Consider the following 22,627-nt stretch of genomic DNA (forward strand, 5'->3'; position numbering starts at 1 on the left):
ATACAATGGCGGATCCAAACAGAATAAAATCCGCAATTTGTCAAACGGCATCTTCTTGATTTCACCTACTACTGAAAAATGGCGCCTACTTCACCGCTAGCGTTGCTTCCATGGCGACCCGCCATTAGTTTCAAGTATAGGTGGAGAGAATTCATTGGAACCAACGTTTATATGGAAACGGGCTATCTCGGTTGTCCGTCTTCCTTACAGCAGTGTGGTCTATTTTATATTTCTTCGTATCTTCCTTCTGCATTGCACCAATGGTCTGAAAACTTGCAGAAACCCTTGTGGTATTCGAAACACAAAAGGCTAAAACGATGACAGAACCAACAGGCTCATCGGTTACTGATAAGGGCCACGAACCCTCTTCTTCATCGGACCAGTAAGTTTTCGTTTGTTATCTTGATTGTTCTTGTTCAGGCCCGGTAATTAGCTGTGAATTTTTCTGGGTTTCAAACGGCTAGAAAGGTTGATGGAGATTTTAGCGGTATCTTACTCCAGAACGAGAAAAGTTGGTGCTACCGTATGTTTCTAACACTGTTGTTCAGGAAATTTTTAGTTGTTCTGCCATGCTTTTTACCACTTATGAGATAGACAGGTTGGGGGAAGATTTTAGCATATCTGTATTGAATTTAGATAAGAGAGAAGATGGAGCTTAAGCATGTTCAGGGATTCTGTTGAATGTGAAGTGTCTATTTAACATTAATTGATTAGAACTTTTAACTTTTCTGAGAGTTTTAAGGTTATATCCGAATTGAGGAATTACTCTAAACGTGTCTACTGAAAATTTTCAACCATTAATGAAGAAGAAGTGACTGCCCTTGACGCTAAAATTTCGCATGTAATTGTAATATTTTGACTTGATTGACTCATTTTTACTGACCAATCAATCAAGTTTAGTAATCATTGAGCTATAAATTGCAGTTTTTGGTGAGTTTTCACATTGAATCTTTTGTTTAAAAATAGGAAAAGTACTAAACGGGATTTTTCCACTGCAATTTTGGAACGCAAGAAGTCTCCAAATCGTTTAGTTGTTGATGAGGCTATAAATGACGATAACTCTGTGGTTTCTTTGCATCCTGCTACCATGGAAAAGCTACTGTTCTTTAGAGGAGATACTATTTTATTAAAGGTGATTTCCATGCTTGTTTTAGCAAATAGTTCCATCTACCCAGGAGAGTTATAATCAGTCTTACTTGCATTGTTGTTTTGATTATATTAGGGGAAGAAGCGGAGAGATACGGTGTGTATTGTACTCACTGATGATCAATGTGAAGAGTCAAAAATCAAAATGAATAAAATTGTACGAGCCAATCTCAGAGTTCGTCTTGGAGATGTTGTATCTATCCATCAGTGTCCTGATGTGAAGTATGGAAAGCGGGTTCATATCCTCCCTGTTGATGATACAATAGAGGGTGTTACTGGCAACCTATTTGATGCATATTTGAAACGTGAGGTTTTTGCACTTTTGTTTTCTTATCTTCCCTTGATTTAGGATTATAGAATTTCTGAAAAAAGATTGGCATATGATTCTGATTTATTGCCACTCTTGTTGTTAGCTTATTTCTTGGAAGCATATCGACCGGTAAGGAAGGGTGACCTGTTCTTAGTCCGGGGTGGAATGAGAAGTGTTGAGTTTAAGGTCATAGAAACAGACCCTGGTGAATACTGTGTTGTTGCACCTGATACCGAGATCTTCTGTGAGGGAGAGCCCATCAAACGTGAGGATGAGGAGAGATTAAATGAAGTTGGATATGATGATGTTGGAGGTGTCAGGAAGCAAATGGCTCAGATTCGTGAGTTAGTAGAATTACCACTTAGACACCCACAACTTTTCAAATCAATTGGTGTAAAGCCTCCAAAAGGGATATTGCTATATGGGCCTCCTGGATCTGGAAAAACTCTTATAGCAAGAGCTGTTGCTAATGAGACAGGTGCATTCTTCTTTTTGATTAATGGGCCGGAAATAATGTCAAAGTTAGCTGGTGAGAGTGAAAGTAATCTGAGGAAGGCATTTGAGGAAGCTGAAAAGAATGCCCCCTCAATTATATTTATTGATGAGCTTGATTCTATTGCACCAAAGAGGGAGAAAACACATGGAGAAGTGGAAAGACGTATTGTGTCCCAACTTCTTACCTTGATGGATGGCCTCAAGACTCGAGCACATGTTATTGTTATTGGAGCAACTAATAGACCCAATTCAATTGATCCTGCTTTGAGGAGATTTGGAAGATTTGATCGGGAGATTGATATCGGTGTACCTGATGAAGTAGGACGATTGGAAGTTCTTAGGATCCATACAAAGAACATGAAACTTGCAGAGGATGTGAGATTCTTTCTAATGTCACCCTACACAATTTCTCAGTTTAACATATTTTCCATATAGAAGCATTTTTTTAGAAGCCGTTCTTTGTATCAGGTTGATCTTGAGAGAGTTGCAAGGGATACCCACGGTTATGTTGGTGCTGATCTTGCCGCTCTTTGCACTGAAGCAGCACTCCAGTGTATTAGGGAGAAAATGGATGTCATCGACTTGGAAGATGAAACAATAGATGCCGAGGTTTTGAATTCCATGTCTGTAACCAATGAACATTTCCAAACTGCTTTAGGGTCTTCTAATCCATCAGCCTTGCGAGAAACTGTGAGTCTGCACTTCCTAAAATTTTATTCTGAAATAACTACTTTTGTATCTTGCTAGAGATTGTGGTTAGTTTTGCTAGAAAAATTACCTCTAGTGTTGCCATTCTTTTCAACTGACTACGCTGTTATAAAGACTTCAAAAGTTGCCTTTTGCTTTTAGGTTGTGGAGGTTCCAAACGTTTCATGGGATGATATTGGTGGGTTGGAAAATGTTAAAAGAGAGCTCCAGGAGGTTTGCACCCTTTTATATTATTGAAGTTATAATTTTGAGCTTTTGGTGTATCTAATTCTGCATGTTGCCTCGCGTTTCTTTTCCTCTCTGAACTCGACTATTTGTGGCTGTTTTATGGCAGACTGTCCAATACCCAGTGGAGCATCCTGAGAAGTTTGAAAAATTTGGCATGTCACCATCTAAAGGTGTTCTCTTTTATGGTCCCCCTGGCTGTGGTAAAACGCTACTTGCTAAGGCAATTGCCAATGAATGCCAGGCCAACTTTATAAGTGTGAAAGGACCTGAGTTGCTGACGATGTGGTTTGGTGAAAGTGAGGCAAATGTGAGAGAGATATTTGATAAGGCTCGTCAGTCGGCTCCATGTGTACTATTTTTCGATGAACTCGATTCTATAGCAACTCAGGTTCTAAGTCTTCAAACCTCGATGGATATTTGGCTAATTCATTATTTCTTATCAATTTTTTAAAATCAAATATATATGTTTAAAAATGATAAATCACAGCGTGGTAGTTCTGTTGGAGATGCTGGTGGGGCAGCAGATAGAGTCTTGAACCAACTTCTTACAGAAATGGATGGCATGACTGCAAAGAAGACTGTATTCATAATTGGGGCAACAAACAGGCCAGACATTATAGACCCCGCGCTGCTGAGGCCGGGACGCCTGGACCAATTAATATACATCCCACTCCCTGACGAGTCTTCTCGTCTTCAAATTTTCAAAGCATGTCTGCGAAAGTCACCGGTGGCTAAAGATGTCAATCTATCAGCTCTTGCACGGTACACCCATGGCTTTAGTGGAGCTGATATCACTGAAATATGTCAGCGTGCCTGCAAATATGCCATTAGAGAAAATATTGAGAAGGTACTTCTTTACCAAAAAATAATAATAATAAATAATAATTTTACAGTTTGATGTAGCAGCAACTTTGACTCTGAGTGAACATCTTTTACTTGAATTTATTGCTCTTTAAAAGAACTGTTCTTGGACTTTTATTTGATAACCATTTTGTTTTTTGTTTTTTCATAATTTGTTGGAAAATTTTTTATCCTACTTAAAACACATTTGAATTCTACGTCAAAATGTGAGTTTTTCGTAATCGGGTTTGGTTTTTTAAGAACATTTTCAAAAAGCAGGTAATTTAGGAAGAAACTATTGGTAAAAGTAGCGTTCACAAGTTTAATTTTCAAAAACAGAACATTAAAAATAAAATGGTTATCACAAAGGACTTTGGATTAACAACTTCTTTAAACGACAATGGTGTTTTTGATGATACGTCATCGATGTGGTGATCTTTCTAACCAACTCGGTTCTTTAAAATTGCTTTCACAGACTACGTAAAGTGTTTGCTTCTTATACGCACAAATAACTTCATCTCCTTCATTTTTGTCCATTGTTTCCCCTATTTTTGTTCATCCACATACTATTTATCTCTCTGACCCTGGTCATTGCTGCCTAGCCAACTGCAGACCAGTCTCCCTTGCTCTTTCCAGCTGATAAGGCCAAAGCTGAAAATAGAAAAACAACTGAAGAAACTACAATCTAACTTAAATATATGGCCTTCAAAAAAGACTACATTTTATGGAAAAAATCAGAACTCTTCAGTGACAAGCTTAGTAATAAAGGCCCTCTTGAAATGAGAAACCATGTTCATCCACTGTCGCTGCCTCAAGCTTTTCTCTGAAGATGTATCTTTTCCCTTCCATGAAAATTGAAACCAACGTACTTTCCTTAAAAGTTAGCATTTACACTAACTTCTTGACTTACTTTTTCTTGGGCCAGTTGTAATCTGCCAAGAACTTTCTTTCTAGGCTGTGCTGGTTTGAGTTCTTCACTCTACTCTTTGTTAAACTAGTCGCATGTACACTAACTTATTGACTCTACTTAAAAAAGACTCAATGACATGGATTAAAAAGGTGATTATTTTTTAGTTTTACTTTCTTCAATTTGTGTTTAGTGATATCTACACATTGAGATCTGAAATTTCCAACACCAGGTTGATGGTATTCATTTATATTGCTTCACTACTTTAAAAAATTACTTCTATGGAACTATAAATAATTACTTTGATCTGTTACTTGTTTTTATCCACGAAATGGGTATCAGGATCTCGAAAGGGAGAGAAAGCAAGGTGAAAACTTGGAAGCCATGGAAGAAGACGACATCGATGACGTCTCGGAGATAAAGGCAGCACATTTTGAGGAGTCAATGAAGTATGCTCGACGAAGTGTTAGTGATTCAGACATCAGGAAGTACCAGCTCTTTGCTCAGACCCTACAGCAATCTCGTGGGATTGGTTCTGAGTTTCGGTTCCCTGATCGAACCGAGAATGCAGCAGCGGGAGCTGCAGACCCATTTGCTTCGACTATGGGTGCTGGAGATGATGATCTTTACAGCTGAATTGAAAACCCGTCAGTGCAGGGGAAGTTTGTACTTCTGTAAATGCTTTTTAGTGCTTTTATGGGTTATCTTCTCTTGAAATGTAGTGGTTTTAAGTGAAAAGACTGAAAAAACTTTTTAGAAAGGTTTTTGTGTAAATAAAGGGAATGTGGTACACATTATGACAACTGGGTAGACAGCCTCCTCTTTGTAAATTTTGGAAATAAAAGTTAAAATGTGTAGACAGTAACAAATTTGGAAGGAAAAGGAACAAAAAATATATATTTTTTTTTATATATATAATTTGAGCACTACTTTGATTCAGTACATATGACGTAGAAAGTGGCAATTTGTTTCAATTTCAGTTGTTTTAGAAGTTCCAATTTGGTTAGATTTTGAGTTACATTTCAATTTCATCATTAAGTTTTAAACCATTACAATTTTATTGGAGGAATTATGTTTTGTTTTTGTAGTACAATAAAGGAAATTGAATTTTGATTTTTGAAAAAGAAAGTCATGCTAATTTTATGACTAAATATACTCATCTTTAATATTTAGTGTCAATGTCTATTAATTAATTCGAAAGAATGGAAAAAATTATAGTTAATTTATTATCACTATTTTTCTCACTATTAAATATCAATTTTATAATTTCACATTATAATAATTTAAAATTAATTCATCAATATCAATGTTATTGAAACAATTATAAATGTCGGAGAAACGGTAATATTTTGAAATTTAAAAATTAAATTAAAATAAAATTCGATATTTTAGGAAAAGGAAAAAAAAAAGGCCGATGGAAATTATTTTAAAACTTTGTAATTGTACTTTATTATTATATGGTTTAGATTTGAATATATATCGGTGGGGCCATCGCCATTACGGGGAGTTGGGGAATTAGAGGGTGAAACGCACGAAATTTTAAGCAGAGGGAATCTTTTTCTTTCTCCTATTTCTTAAATCTTAATTTTAGGGCTACGGTAGGACTAGCAACAAGACAAACAAATAGGCCAAAACCAAAAGAAAATGATATTAAATTAGAAAAGGGGGAAAAAAAAGAAAAAGAAAAAGAAAATCACGTGTGGGTCCCAGCAAAATTTGCAAAGCAAAAGAGACTGCGGCTTTGGTGGTGAGATGAGAACAAGATGAGGTGGCATGTGCATCACGTGATGAGGAGCGTCCCTTCCCACGTGCCAAACGGTCGAGACGAGACTCATCCCGAGCCTCCCCCAGACATGCCAACACGACACGCGTCGTTTCTTTCATCCCACATGATTGGTTTCTCTTTTCCTTTTTTGTTTCATATACACAAATCCTTGCTTGTAGAAACAGATAGAATCTCTGCGTTTAGTTGGTAAAAGTGTGATTTTCAGATTTTCTTTTTTTTTTTTTTTTTAAATAGCCTCCTCGACTTTGAAAAGTTTTTAATATATATATATATATATTTAATTTATTGATTATGAAATTTTAACAGTTAGGTATTTGACTGATATTTTTAAATCTTCTTGAATCTAAATTTAATTATGAATTTTATTTTCTGTCTGTTGATTTATGAACTTTAGAAAAACGTTCAAAAAAATTTATTACCTATAATTTGATTAATTTTTAAGATGTATTAGATAAAGTTTAGAAAACTAAATTAATAATTTAATTTAATTTTGTATTAAAAAATAACTTTATTTTAAGGTAATTATTTTAAATGACAAAATATCACTCTCTATTCATAATAGACCATAATAGATATGAATATAATACTATTAGTATCTATCCGTCTTTGACATTTTACTATTTTTAAAAATATTTGAAAACAATCTTTAATTTTATTATTTATTAAAATTATAAAGAAAAGGAAAACTAAATTTGTTTATTTATTAAAATACTTTATTATTATTTATTTACAAATGTATTATTAATTATTTATTTATTTATTAATAATGAATTTATTATTTATTATTATTTATTTTAAAAAAATATTATTGTTAAATTTTCTCGAATCTAATTTTTATTTGGGTAGGTTTATGAATTTAAAGAAAATGTTGAAAAAAATTAATTACCCATCAAACATCAAATTAAAGTTGATGACTTTTTAAGTGTTTTTAAGCTTACCAGTGCAAGAGTAAAAATTGATGACTAATTAAACACTTTTTAGTATTTATGATATCTACTAAATAAAGTTTAGAAACAAAATTAATAATTTGACTTAATTTTATTATTTATTAATTAGGGTTTTTTTTTCACTTGTTAGACTTTTTTTAGTAGACTTGTTATTAGACTCGATAATCAATGGCATGTGAGGATCTTAGCTTGAGGCATGCTTCGTGCTTCACAACTATAAAAATATTTGGCCAAACTACTGTTCATATATGACTTTGTTTTTAGTGATTGTACGTAATCAATAATTGATCCTTTTTTTTTTCTTGAGGAATAATAATTGGTCCATTATTCTTTGCATAAAAAAACATTTGATCTCTCATTCTTATAGATGATATCGTAACAATATATATACCCACACACACACATATATATATATAAATAACTAGTTTTTTCTTTCCAATAATTCTCTTATCGTAAAATCAATTTCAATTAAGTGGTAATAATTTTTTAGAAAAAAATATCAATTTATGCCTCTAAACTTTGAGAGTCTTAACAATTTAAATTATAAAGTAATAATCGTATCATTTAAATCTTGAAAATTTATAATTGTATCAATTTATTTATTTTATTATGTTTTTTTAAATAAACATTGTGTGAAACTTATAATTTTATCACTTAAATTCATAAATTATAGTAAGTAAATCAATTTAGACTCTTAATTAAGTTTTTCTTTAAAAAATGTTCATGATTCTATATTAATTATCTATTTTATTAATTTAATATTTGAATAAATCTATACACGTATGAGAGTTAATTGAAACAAATACAATGGGTCAAGTTTAAAAATAATACAATAATAAATTCATAGTTTAAATTAATACTATTCTAAAACTTAAGGTTATAAATTGAAAATTGTTCTAATTTTTTAACAATTCAAACTCACAGAGTACATAAACTATAGGTTCATTTAAATTATACTCCCTACATTTTGAGAGCTTTATTTAAGAACTAAATTTAATATTTATTATATATAGAGACTAAAATTGAACAAATTATAAAGTATTAGGATCAAATTAGTATTTTAACTTTTTTTTATTGGGAAAAAATTAAAAAAAAAAAATTGTCCCTAAATTTTAGGTTTAGTTTCTATTTGGTTTATATATTTCAAAATGTTACACTTTTTATTCTTAAGTTTTGAATTGATTTCAATTTAGTACCTAAGTTTCAAAATGGTACGTTTTAAGTTTTTAAGTTCTGAGTTTTGTTTCAATATTGTTATTGGATATAGTTTTCACTTGTAATCTCGATTTTCCACTAAATACTCACTTTTAGCTTTTTTTTTTTTTTTTTTTTTTTTTTTTTTTTTTTTGAGAAATGTCTTTGAAATCAATGTCTATTAATCCATATCATCTAAAAGAGGTAATTAGGAGAAATACTTGATTTCCCCTTTTGACTATTTTAATTGATAGTCATTGGGACATCTTAGTAATTTCACATTTTAATCATTAAAAAATTTCATTTATCTCTAATATCTTCTTCACATTAAATAAAAGAAAAAAAAAACTTACAAAATCACATTTTATTCTCTAATCTCTAATTCATGTTTTTTTAAAATAATATTTTATCTTTAATAATCTCTTATTTTCTTTAAAAAAAAGAAATTTTTTAAAAACAAAATATATTTTATCCTCTGATATCTTATTCACGAAAACCTTTTTTTTAAATCACATTTTATCTCTAATATATAAATTAAATAAAGTAAAAAATAAATTAAAAACGAATCAAATTTTGTCCTCTAACATCCTATTGACGATTTTAATAAAAATATATACATACATTAAGTCTTTATTTTGGAAATTTTGTTTAAACAAAATAAAATCAAATTATTATTTGAGATCTAAATTTTTTCTATAAATAGCTAATTCCACCCTTTTATTATCCATCAAGTATCTCCTTTTTTTTCTTTCCCCTTTTCCCCTTTTTTTTTAATATTATTAATGGGCTCTCCCTAGCTTCTTTGCTTTCTTCTTTGGTTTTTTTTTTTTAGAAATTTTTTATTCTTCTTAACTTCATTAATAGCAACATCTATCCCTATATTTTTATAGAAATATATAACCTCTCTCCCTTTTTATTTAAGGTATGCTCTCTTTTTCAATTTTGTAAAATCATATATAGTCATTTAATACAATTTTTTGATATATTTTTGTAGTTTTTTCAAATACACACGGGAAATTCACCTAATCGTCACATATGAAAATGATAGGTTCAAGAAATTTCTTAGTTCAAACAATTTTGAGGTCGACGAAGTGACAGAGAAAAAAGTGATTTTTTTTAATGCTTTCGTAGTTTTTTTTTCATGTTTTAATTTTTGTAAATCCAAACTAATGAGTTTAGAGATTTATAATATATATTTGTTTTTTACCTGTCTTTTTGTTAATTTTTTTTCACTTTTCAAATTCATTATAAATACACAATAAATTCATAAAATTTTAAATGAAGTTAAAAATCGAGAAGAAAATGGTTGCAAATCAAAATAAAATAAGTTTTTAGAGTCTCTGCTTGCATAGAAAAATTATATTTTTGTTAATATTAAAATTTGAAAAAAAAAAGATGAAATTAGAAAGATAATCAAATCATTTTTTTCAATTAAGAAACAATCGATATGCAATTTTATACAAAAATAAAAACAATAATATCTTGTTTTAATTATACTTTAAAATTAAAAGGATAATCACATTATCTAAATCAATTACAAAAATTAAGAAAATAATCAAGTCATCAAATCCAAAATAAATAAAATAGAAAAATATTATAGTTAATTTAAAGTTTAGAATTAGGAGGCTAATTAAATCATCAAATAAAAAAACATTTTTTTATTAAATAAAAAAATATCGAAAAACTTTTTTTAATAAAAAATCTTGGTAAAAAAATCAAAGTTTAAAATCAATAGGATAATCAAATCATCAAAATGAAAATGAAAATAATAATAATAATAATAATAATAATAATAACTAATTAAGAGATTACTATCCCAAGTTGTTGTTTTTTTTAATAATTATTTTGATTTAATTTAAAATTTAAAAGTAAGAGGTAGTCAAGATATCCAATAAAAAAGTTTAAAAATATATAAGAAAGAATTATCACAGATTTTTTTCTTTAAAAGGAATTCTTTGTTTAAATGAAAGTTTGAAATTAAGAAGATAATCAAATCGTCCAAATGAAAATTAAAAAAAAAAAAAAAAAAAAAAAAAAAAAAGAAATAGTTATCACAAATTTTAAGAGAAAATAGTATAAAATTAAGAGGATAATCAAATAATTCAATTCAAATATTTTTATATATTTTTTTTAACCAAGTGACCATAAATTTTTAAAAAATAATGATAATATTTGAAGTTCAAAATTAGGAAGATAATGAAATAATTCTGATTAAAATAATTTTTTTTACTAATGATAATTATCACAATTGTTTAGAGAAACGGTATAAAATATTTTAGTTTGTTTAATTCATATTTTCTTTTATAATACATTTTATAATAACAATTATTTTTTCTCACCCAACTTTCAAATTTTCATAAATATTTTTTTCATGACTCATTTAAAAAATAAAATGCTCTTATTCATAAACCAAATTTGTATTATTGAAATTTTATATTAAATTTTATTTTTAAACTTTATGTAATTTTTTCATGACTCATTTAAAAAAATAAAATGCTCTTATTCATAAACCAAATTTGTATTATTAAAATTTTATAATTAAGTTTTATTTTTAAACTTTATGTAACACGTGCAAAGCACGTAGTATCAAACTAGTTAATTTTAAAGTATATCATAGTTAATTAGGTTGCACTATTCATAGACGAGTCACGTAGCGGTTAGGGGCACACGTGCCCTCCTCAATTTATTCATCTTTTGTATTTTTAATATAAATGATTAGGTTGCACTATTCATAGACGAGTCACGTAGCGGTTAGGGGCACACGTGCCCTCCTCAATTTATTCATCTTTTGTATTTTTAATATAAATGATAAAATAATATATATTAATATACACATATATAAAAGTTGAATTAAAGTAACAACAATGATGTTAGCTTGTTGACGTGTAGTGTCATTTGGTTGGCTATGGACAAAGATTTGATTCTTGCGATCATTTTATTTCAGATTTTGTTTTAAGTTTTTACCCAAATTTGTTATCTCTAATGGGCAAAAGTTCGACTCCTGTAAATAATAATAAATGAAAGTATATATGATATTTAGAATATAATAATGTATCATTTTTAATAAATAATCACAATATATATATATATATCGACAACAAGACTGGGGCAGTTTATAATTTTTTTTTTTTTCATTCTTTTCGAAATTAACTTTTCAATCTCAAGAATATTCGATTAAAAATGTATAGTTCCTTTTTTGCACACAATTTTTATATGAACGTTAATATAAAGGTAGAAATTGCAGTCACTCGTTTGGATATAAGAACTTGGCAAGTAAACCTTTAAATCTTCTTAGACGACTTTAAGTATTTCTATCTTTAAATCAATATAATAGAATGAAATATTCCTATTATTAACACTTATTAATATTTTTGTAGAGTTAATTCAAAATTAATATGGAAAGATGTTATAAAAGGAAAAATAACAATAGAGATTGTAGAGGTATCATCTTCTGAAGAAAAAAATGTTTTGGATTCTGATCGATCTTATGGTCTAAGAATCAAAATTAATGATTATTATTATAATATTCGAGATCAAGTTCGTATAGCATATTTACTAAAAGGTCATGGTCGATCTCAAAATCTTTTACTTTTCCACCTAAGAATCTTGGTAGAAAGTCAAGACATTTAATACAACTTGGTTAAGTGAATTTTCTAATTAGTTAGAATATAACATTTCATAGGATGTTGCATTTTGTTTATGTTGTTATGTATACAAACAAAAAACAATTGTAATGTAATAAATTAGTTAATATACGAAGTTATGATTTTTTTTTTTTTTTTTGTTTTCTTACATCCATTCATAGATTTATTTTTTTCGTTAGACTTGTACATATAGTGCCTCAAATATAAAATCACCGGCTCCGCCACTGGCAATATTCATTCATCATTATTTAAATTAATTTTAATCTTTCACTCCTTAACTATTTTAAATTATTTAGTATGCAGCTAAAAATTAAAGTGGATATTTAGTTAGTAAAAAAAAAAAAAAAAAAAGTTCAAAGTGTAGATCACTCAAATTTTAAGGATAAAACTTTAACATTTTTAAACATAATACTAAATTGAAATCAAACAAAAAAACTACTAAAAGTGTAATATTTTGAAACATAAGGACTAAATACAAACTAAACCCAAAATCTATGAACTAAAAAAATATATTTTTCTCCTTTATTTATTTATTATTATACTTTTTGTGAACATTATCTTAAAAACAAATATAATTAAAAGGAAGGGAAAAAATTGGATGTAACCATCTATTGTGCAACATCTATTACAATCAATTAAAAGTTACCACATGACAACTATATTTTAAAAAATAACGATTAAAAAGATTTTTTTTAAAGAAAATATCTTGTTGGTCCATAGGTTTCAAAATGTGACACATTTAGTTCTTTAATTTTTGAGTTTAGTTTCAATTAAGTTCCTTAATTTTAGAATGTTACAATTTTATCTCTGACATTTGAGTTTTGTTTCAAACTAGTTCTTATGTTTCAAGATTTACACTTTTAACCTAACTATTCACTAAATACTCATCTTCCATCCTTAGTGTTAATTTATGTTAATAAATTAAAAAAATCATTAGAAGAATTATAATCAATTAAGTTTCACTACTTTTTTTTTTTTATCCCTTTTAATATTAAATTAAAATTTTTACTTCATAACTATTTTTAATTAATTAATAGAAATTGGTGTCAATGACTGAAAGTGGGTATTTAATGAAAAAATGAGATTAAAAATATAAAATCTTAAAACCTAACGACCAAATTGAAATAAAACTCAAATTTCAAAAGTAAAATTAGAACATTTTGAAATTTAGGGACTAAATTGAAACAAAACTCAAAATTTAAAAATCAAATGTGTAATATTTTAAAAATTAGAGAAGATTAAAAAAAAAAAACTAGGTAGCAAAAAGATATTATTAGTACCATTATTATTATTATTTCAGTGAAAAGAGAAGCAAGGCTGCAGTTGTTAAGTATTGGTCTATTTAGAAAGAAAGGTAGTAAGGAGAAAGCGTGTACTTTAAAATAACCCAATGATTGGCATTTCCCAAGTTCCTTACTACCACACATTTTTGCCCTTTGTTTTTCCATTTTTATTATTCCCTTTCACTCTCAATCCACAGTTTTCACAACTTCACAACACACAAATCAACCAAGAACCTTCCAACGTGCACACGCCCACTAAGCCTTCATTTCAGCAACAACCACGGAATTTCAATAAATTCAATTATTCACTTATAATTTTAACTTACCACCCAAGCAAACCCAACTCTAAATATCTTCTCTATTAATTATTATTCCCTTTCTCATCCATTCTTCTTCTATGCCTTTTCTCTTTTCTCTGATGTTGACTTGTCTCTCCATATTTTCACATCTATAACTACCTTTTTGGGTAAAGCATACATTCAATTTCTTAAAGGGGCATTTTTAAGCAATTGGTGATGCTTCATACATAATTTAAATTTTATTTTATGTTTCTAAATTTACCATTAAATATAATTAGTTTTATGTTCTCCAAATTTAACTAGAACTAAAACATACTGCTCGTTTCAGGTTGACTTTGCAAGAAAACAATTTGTTCATAAGCATTTTTTCTATATTTTCTATGACATATATTTCTGTCATTTTGCTTGAATTCGTCGAATATTAGTCACATATCTATAGTGATAATCATTCTTTTAGGTCAATGTAATAAGTCTAAAAGAAAATATTAGTGATATCAATGTTGATTGTAAAAAATCAACTTACTTTTGTTAATTCACATCTATTTAGACGACAATTATCAACGAAGAGGAAAAAATACATCCAAAAAATAATAATGAATTTACAAAAAGATATATTAATATATCATCTTTTTTTTCCTCCATCTATAAAAAAAAAAGGAAGACAAAAAGGAAGAAGGGGATCTAAAATCTAAATCCCTTACATTACCCTTTCTAATAATCCAAAAGATACATTACTCTTAAAATTAATCTTAATCTTAATCTTCCTTCCTAATACGTAAATCAAAGGAGCCTAATTATAAATAATGTAAAAAAAAAAAAAAGCCTAAATATAAATTACAACAAATATCATTGTTTGCGTGGAATATACGCGCCTGACGATGATAGTGAAGCATAAGAGCAACGCGATGATTCCTGAAGTGGCAATGTGAAAAGTAAATGACTCGCAGGAGCCGTAGAAGAGGAAGATGAAAATGACGTTGTCGTGTCAAAGCTTGTTGTGTTGCTATTCTTTCGTGGCGGCTTATCGGCGACCTCCGCCGCTGTTGGCAGTTGGTCCTGTTGGATCTCCCATAAAAGAGCCGCCACGTCTTTCATTGTTGGTCGGTCTTCGGAGCGGTCACTGGTGCAGAGTAAAGAAATTCCTAATGCTTGTAGTATCTCTTGGATTTGCGGGTCGGGTTGACCCTGAAGTTTTGGATCCAATATCAAAACTGGGTCCTTCTTCTTTTTTAAATGGTCTCTCACCCATTGAATCACGTGTTGGCCTTCGACAAATGATGAATCTGCTGGCTTTTTGCCTGTTATTATCTCTAGCAAAACGACGCCATAGCTATACACATCGCTTTTCTCTGTGATTCTTAGCATGCACCCGTATTCTACATACGCATAAATTTATTTATTTTAAAAGAGAAATAAATGAATAAAATAAAAATGTTCATTTTTCTCTAGAAGTATTTTTCTTTTTAAAATAAATAATTATAATTAAAATTTGAAAAATGAAAAGTGCAAATTTCCAAATGAAATGACATGCAAATCTTTCCAAAACCTCTCACCAGTCACAATCCTGCTGTCCCATTTCATTCTTATCCCTCAATTTACACCTATTATAACGGACAATGACTCTACTGTCTATATTAATTCAGTTTTATTGTGTATATACAAATACTTCACAGTACAATCAAGTTGCAATTTTGTTCTACTTTTAAATGATATTGGAGACAAAAATTAATTAGCTACGGTCAACATTATTTCAACATCTCTATTTACTATAATATTTACTATTTGCTACCGTTTTTACTATTATACATACATCATTTTTTTTATTCTTTATTATAGTGTTTACTATTTTCTTCTCAATATAAAATAATTTACACCTCAAATATATACTATTATAACTTAAACTAAAATAATCTACATCTCAAACACAAACTATTATAATCCAACTATAATAACCTATAATTATAATAACTAACTTCTTATCCCAAATTCCCAAAATTTTTGTTTCTCATCTTTTTTTTTTTTTAATCATCATTAGGAATTTTAATTTCAAAATAAGTGCCCATTAGTAAAAATATTTATAAAAATTATAATTATTTATAAGATAGAAGCTAACCTAAATACAAGGACTTCTAAAATAAGGTAAAATATAGCAAATGAGTAGCAAAACTTAATACTATTTCCAAAATGCCTAAAAATAACTATTTTCAAAAAATAGTAAAACTAATTTTTAAAACTCTTAAATTTACTAAAATACCCTCATGCTTCACAATTTCAAAATGAGGTGATAAATTGTTTGTGATGGGAATGATATCATTGATACACAAATATCACTCATATCTATTAAAATTTTATCATCGATATTACTAATATCAAAAGTAGCTAAATCCGTTTCTAAAAATAAAATCTTAATCAATCTAAATTCTTGTCATCGATATCACTGAAATCATTAAAATCATTGACACATAAGTATTACAAATATTTATTAAGTTACGTCACACACACGTAATTCCCTTCAAAAGTAAGTAAAATGGGAATTAATTAAAAATCATAATAAATTGTCATTTTTTTCCAAAAGTTTAAATTATTTTCTACTTTTACAAATAAATTCGAGCGGGTTTTGCTATTTATAATTCCCCTAAAAACTATTGTATTTACTTCGTTTACAACATGATACTTTTGAAAAACGAGTTAAGGTGTACACAAATGTCAATAGCTCTATTTGTTAAAAAGAATAAAATATGTCATTATTGTAATTTTATTTTATTGTAGTAATTAATTTAGAGCTTACCATTATTTAAAAAATAAAAAAATATAAGAGCTTACCAGGTGCAAAATAGCCGTACGAGCCAGCGAACTGGGGGTTCGCGGAAGACGAACCACTTGGACCATCTTCAACCAAGCGGGCGAGCCCAAAGTCCGCCAAACACGCCTCGTACCGATCCCCCAACAGAATATTGTGAGCCTTCACGTCCCGGTGCAATATCGCCGGCACGCAGTCGTGGTGCAAATAAGCCAATCCCTCCGCTACTCCCAGCGCTATCTTGAATCTACTCTCCCAGTCCAACCCCACGCGCCCATTCCCTTCGTGTAGCAACGCGCCCAAATTCCCATTCGGCAAGTAATCGTAGAACAGCAACTTCGTCCTCCGATTCGCCCCCCACCCCAGCAATCGGACGATGTTCCGGTGCCGGATCCTCGCCAACGTTGCGATTTCGGATGAAAACGCCGCCGCCGAGAACTTATCTGATGATCGGAATCGCTTCACGGCGATTATTAAACCTGATGAGATGCAGGCTCTGTACACCACGCCGGTCTTGCCGCGGCCGATGACGTTCGCCGGCGTTATGCACTTGATTACGTCGGAGATTGAGAGATCGAGCTTCTGGTATAGTGTCACTTCCCAACCTGAGCCAAGCTCTAAGTCGCTGTCGAAGGCGGCGTCTGGATCTTCACCGCGGGACCCATTGAAGCATCTTCGACATGAATGTCTATCTTTGAGAATGATATAAACTGCTGCTAATAGCAGTGCGCACGCCGTGCACAGTAACACCACCATGGCCAAACGAGCCGCTAGCGTGTGGTGGCCGCTGCCGCCGTGGTTGTCGGTGTAGCATTTTTCGCCGGCGAAGCATAAGTCCGGGTTACCCGAGAGGACGCTCAGAGGAAGCTGCGTGAAGAATGGCGTCTCTGGTACGCGTCCTGAGAAATTGTTGTGTGATACATTGAGGACTACGAGATTTTGCAGGTCTGCGAGAATGTGGAGGTCACCTGAGAGTTGGTTGTAAGAGAGGTCCAATGACCCTAGCTTGTCTAAATTTGCAAACTCCGACGGAATCTCGCCGGTTAGTTGGTTTAAGCTCAGATTGAGACCAATTTCTAATGAAGGAATCTTGCCTAAGCTTGGAGGAATGTTTCCGGAAAGCTGATTGCAACTTAAATCCAGTAACTGAAGTTTCAAGCAGGAACCGATTTCAGTTGGTATAGGCCCCGAGAAGCGGTTGTTTGAGAGAACGAGTTTCGTGAGCGAGTTGAAAGATCCAAAACTCGGATTCGGCGTCCCTTCGATTTGATTATTTGAGAGATCAACGTACTGGAGGGAAGAAAGCTTGTTGAATTCTTGTGGAAGAAATTTTAGAGAGTTGGAATGCAAATCGAGGAACGTCAAATTTCGACAGCCGGAAATCTCCGGAGGCAACGCTCCAGTGAGGTGATTGTTTCCAAGGTCTAGGAAAATCAAGTTCTTCAAATTCCCAATCTCTGGCGGAATTTCTCCGGTGAGCTTGTTGTTATTGGCTCTGAACCGAAACAGAGACGAACAGTTACCTATTGCCGGCGGTATCACACCGGAGAGGTTGTTGGAAAGAAGCAGAAGCTTGGAAAGTTTTTTCAACTGGAAAATTCCAGTCGGAATTGAACCTGTCAAGGCATTCAGTGATAAATCCAATGCCTCGAGATTGCGACAATTCGAAATGGTGGGTGGAATACTTCCCTCGAGCTTGTTTTGCCACAAGAAAAGCAATGTAAGATTGGTGAGATTTCCCAATTCAGAGGGGATCGTACCAGTGAGCTGGTTATTATCAAGCTCGATGTGAGTGATTCTCAGACAATTTCCGATCTCCTTCGGAATCTCGCCGGATAATTGATTTGTACTCAGTTGTAATTCTTGGAGCAATGTTAAGTTCCCAAATGTTGAAGGAATGCTTCCTGTCAGGGAATTAATTGAAATGTCGATGACGAACAATTGGTCACACCTACCTAGCTCCGGCGGTATAACACCGACCAAATTGTTCTGCCATATTAGCACACTCTGAAGATTTTGTAACCTTCCTAACGAGCTTGGGATCTCGCCGGAGAGCGAGTTCTCGTAGAGATAGATGTTTTGAAGCTCAGTGCAGTCGCCAAGTTCATTCGGAATCTGGCCGGAGAGAAGTGCAGTATAGATTGCTAATGTTTGAAGTTTCTTGAGTCGGCCAAGACTAGCTGGAAGAAAGCCGGAGATACTTGTTTCAGCTAAACCAAGAATCACCAAACTGCTGCAATTACCAATTTCTTCCGGCACAGAGCCAAGTAAGTTCTTGTTTCCTCCAGCTCTAATCACTTCAAGCTGCTTCAGACTTCCTACACTAATGGGAATTTCGCCACTTAACTGATTGTCATAGAGAATCAACTCCTTCAAGTTCGTGAGATTACCGATCCCTGCAGGTATTGACCCTTTGAGTTGATTTGAATTCAGGTAAAGCTGTTCGAGATTTACCAAAGCGCATATTTCACTTGGGATTTCTCCAGTTAAGCCATTGTCACTGAGTTCCAAGCTACGCAGCTGGGTAAGAGCACTGATCTCTTTAGGAATTGAACCAGTGAGGTTAACTCCAGACAAGACGAGCCTGTTCAAGGATGACAATGGAGAGAAATTCAATGGAAGCTTTCCAGGTAAGTTCACGTACCTCAGTACTATTTCCACTACTTCTCTGTTTCTGTTGCAAGTGATTCCAAACCACCCACATGGATTTTCATTGTTGGGGTTCCAATTATATAGAGCCTCGTTTGATCCATTCAAACTTAGCTTCCAATTGAGTAGAGCTTGACCCTGTTCATTAATGGCGGAAGTTGTTAGAGGGAGGAAAGGATATAAGACTGAAAAACAGAGGATTAGGATAGATGAAGGGAGGGTCCATGAATTTACAGGCATTACAACTAAACTACAAACTCCAATGAAAGGAGAAACAAGAAAGTGGGTTTGAGCCTAGGGAGTGTCAAAAACAAGAGAAGCCAAATCATGTCTTGCGGTCTACGATGTCTTAAATTAGGTTCCCTATAAACTATTAAGCAAAAAACAATTCAAAATGCCTGAAATCCTGGGATCCAAGAAGAACAGCTAGGCCATGATGGTTGTGCAGAGGGAAAATGGAATTTTTGGTTGGCGTTTCCTTTGTAATTTTTTATTCATAAAGATGAGAGGTGGGAGGAAGATGGAAAACTGTATTTTAATTCAAAGAACTCCAAAAGAGAGAGAAGGCACAAATCACAATGAAAGCAAGTGACTTTGCATATTTAACAATTGTCCTCTGAAAAAACTTTTTACCAACAGTCAATTCGGGTGAATGCGATGAATTAAAGGCCAGATATCAAAAAAGTTTTGGGGTTTTTGTCACCTGCATTGCTTTCAGGCCAACCAGATGGTCTTAAACCATCATGGCCCAAACTTTATGTGATAGCGTTGTTGCTAAACATTCTGCTGGCTTTCAAAAATGTGTGTGATTATATTGCTTTTCTTCACGTTTTTAACCTTAATAAGGCTGTTCTCTTTTTGGAGTTATTTTTTCGATAAAGATTTAATGCAATTATGTTGTTGTACAGTATTTATTTTTCTCCCGTTGTTTTTATAAATGTTTTTTTTTAACTCTCTTTGTTTTTATCACGAACTTTTAATCTCTAAAAGAAAAGTCATGGTAATTAATGTTGATTTAATCTCACTTTAGTTTATCAATGATCTCTTTTCTTAAAGCAACAGAAATTATTTATCATTTTTAGGTTAAATTATAAATTTAGTCTCTATTCTTTTATGAAAGTTGGAGAAGTTTAGTCCATATAGTTTATAATTAGAATTTAGTTCCTACGGTTTGATAAATCCTTCATGAATAATCCCTATAGAATAAATTCTAACCTCTAAAACTATGAAGAATAAATTCTTTACTTTTTCTAAATGGTAGGGCCAATTTGCAATTTAACCTAAATATATATATATATATATATATATATATATATATATATATATATATATATATTTAGTTTGGTTATTGCCTTATTGGTACTAAAATATCTCTCTTATTGGGCCTTAGTTTTCCACTGACTTAGCCTCCCTTATCAATATATGCTATTTGCTACAACCTCCTCCAGAAACAAACAAATAAATCCCAGGTCCTTCATTATCATTGGAAGATTAGTAAAAATAAAAATATTGGTCTAACTTTATCCTGTCAAGTTTGGCAATACCAGAAGCAGTGATTAACAGATTTGAAGCCTGAACCATTCACATGTCATAACTCTAAATCTAAGATTTATGAACAGATCTGGGAAGGAAAGATAGAGGTTTGGATCTAATATATATATATATATATATAAAAGAATCAAAGATGCGAATGCCTGTGAATCTGCTGCATAACCCTGTTTCATTTCACTTTATTTCTTTTGAGACAAAATTATGAAGTGAAAATTCCCCACTAGGAGGTTTTTCAGTAGAAAATTTCAAGACGTCATGTGATTTTAGATAAAATAAATAAATAGGCCAATCCAATCCAAAATTTAGAATCACAATTTGGATTTTGGGTTTTATTATGGAACGAAGTCACTTTCCTTGTGCCTATCTCGTGACCATGATGTGGATTTATGTTATTTTAATCACTGTATTTAAATTTTGTGTTTGTTTTCTTCTCCAACAAGGAGGTGGGAGTAATTTTAAAAACCCAATAAAGCTTCGCTTAGAACAGCCTTTTGGTGAAGATAATCAAAGTCTTTTCTCTCTCTATCTCTCTCCTTTTTTGTATTCTTTATTGTCATTTTTTATAGAATTCTATTTTTGAAAAGGGAGGCAACACCTTCAATTGATGTGGTATAGATGTGATTAATTATGAGTTCAAAAGGAACGGATCCTGCTCATTTATTTTCTGAAGATAAATTTATATCTATCTGGGAAAACAAATGTGTTTGTTACAACTGAAATGAAATCGACAAAAAGTGAAAATGGTAAAAGAAATATATAGGAAATTTTCGTATTTCACTAACGGTGTATTAACTACATTCTCAGGTAAAGAAGATAACATTTTTATTATATGAGTGAGAATATAAGAAAAATACCGACATTGAAGCGTCAATGGAATTAGAGGGTTTTTATATGGCATTCTCTTCTACATCCAGGCTTAATAACGCAAATTTTATATAATCTACATAGAGTTTATATTTTGCAGACGTGGTCTCTGTGTTTAGTTATTCGAAGCGCCATTTAAGACATATCAACAGTGTTATATTACCTTTTTTTTCATAGCACTATCTGAGATTTGAGTAATGCTAGTGTTAGGACAATGGTCTTGTCAATCTGATTCCCTAGCTCTCCTTGCATATCTATGTAAAATAAACATGGGCTGTCTCAATAATTGTAAATTTTTATGGGGGAATTTCGAATTTCCCATTATTGATTTTGAGACAACTAAAATAATTTGGAACCATCTATCTAGAACTCTCATGCAATTATACAAAATGATGTTGCTTCATATAATTAGTTAAGATTCTGCCTTTTACTATTTGTACAGGTCAGTTTGACATTCTTTATTTCCATGAGGTAGATTTGGATTTTAGATGAGTTTTTCTAAATTAACTAGACTTTTCTACCTGAGCTATTATTCATGAATAATTTTGTCTTCAACTTGGAAAAGGTGGGGATGAGATATCCATTTTCCACTCTTACTGCTACACAAAAGTATCTTTAAGGTTTTTTTTTTTTTTTTTTTTTTTGAATTCAATAATTATTGGTGGAGATTGAACGTTTGACTTTTAAATGGTAATTGATGTCTTTAGTCAGTAAGTTATGTTTGAATTGATAAATACTCTGAAAACTTAGGATAATATATAAAACTTGTGCACAGATTAAATGTTGCTATGTCTATTGTTTACTTAGTGAAATTGATTTCAATTCTATCCACCACTCGAACTTTTAGAGCTTTTGTTAATTTAACACAATGTGAAACTATATTTACTTTAAGAATTCATATACCATTATAAGTCTACATCACATATTAAAGTTGGATTGTTTTTAATTTAAAATTTATCAATAAGTTTAAGCCTAC

General features: G+C 31.3%; 2 protein-coding genes and 1 long non-coding RNA gene across 4 annotated transcripts; 2 read left to right on the forward strand and 1 right to left on the reverse strand.

Annotated features, from left to right (window-relative positions):
* The first annotated feature begins 242 nt into the window (after positions 1-242).
* Positions 243-5,576, forward strand: LOC120071344 (cell division cycle protein 48 homolog). Of its 2 annotated transcripts, none has more exons than XM_039023559.2 (9): positions 243-382; positions 967-1,132; positions 1,223-1,451; positions 1,560-2,326; positions 2,420-2,641; positions 2,801-2,872; positions 2,994-3,275; positions 3,375-3,734; positions 4,977-5,576. In XM_039023559.2, exons 1-9 carry the CDS (start codon positions 318-320, stop codon positions 5,268-5,270), a joined length of 2,457 nt encoding a protein of 818 aa, XP_038879487.1. In that variant the 5' UTR covers positions 243-317; the 3' UTR covers positions 5,271-5,576. The 2 variants fall into 2 exon arrangements, with proteins under 2 accessions (XP_038879487.1, XP_038879488.1); XM_039023560.2 differs by lacking the exon at positions 243-382 and adding an exon at positions 385-523.
* An 8,799-nt stretch (positions 5,577-14,375) lies between these two features.
* On the reverse strand, positions 14,376-19,813 carry LOC120071053 (uncharacterized). The gene is made up of 2 exons (XM_039023058.2): positions 16,611-19,813; positions 14,376-15,163 (listed from the first exon to the last, which is right to left on the reverse strand). The coding sequence occupies exons 1-2, from the start codon at positions 19,474-19,476 to the stop codon at positions 14,634-14,636; spliced, it is 3,396 nt and encodes a 1,131-aa protein (XP_038878986.2). The 5' UTR covers positions 19,477-19,813; the 3' UTR covers positions 14,376-14,633.
* Positions 18,370-20,154, forward strand: LOC150037640 (uncharacterized). The gene is made up of 2 exons (XR_016527493.1): positions 18,370-18,854; positions 19,021-20,154. It is a non-coding gene; the product is annotated as an uncharacterized LOC150037640 (long non-coding RNA).
* The last annotated feature ends 2,473 nt before the right edge of the window (positions 20,155-22,627 follow it).

The sequence above is a fragment of the Benincasa hispida genome, chromosome 2, assembly GCF_027475165.1.
Source record: "Benincasa hispida cultivar pf3 chromosome 2, pf3_genome.v1.1, whole genome shotgun sequence".
NCBI classification, from domain to species: domain Eukaryota; kingdom Viridiplantae; phylum Streptophyta; class Magnoliopsida; order Cucurbitales; family Cucurbitaceae; genus Benincasa; species Benincasa hispida.

Coding starts and splice junctions, on each gene's coding strand:
- LOC120071053 (XM_039023058.2), bottom strand. CDS start 19,476: ATGCCTGTAAATTCATGGACCCTCCCTTCATCTATCCTAATCCTCTGT. Junction 15,164..16,610: donor GTACGGCTATTTTGCACCTG/GTAAGCTCTTAT, acceptor ATGCGTATGTAG/AATACGGGTGCATGCTAAGA.
- LOC120071344 (XM_039023559.2), top strand. CDS start 318: ATGACAGAACCAACAGGCTCATCGGTTACTGATAAGGGCCACGAACCC. Junction 1,133..1,222: donor GAGATACTATTTTATTAAAG/GTGATTTCCATG, acceptor TGATTATATTAG/GGGAAGAAGCGGAGAGATAC. Junction 3,735..4,976: donor TTAGAGAAAATATTGAGAAG/GTACTTCTTTAC, acceptor AATGGGTATCAG/GATCTCGAAAGGGAGAGAAA.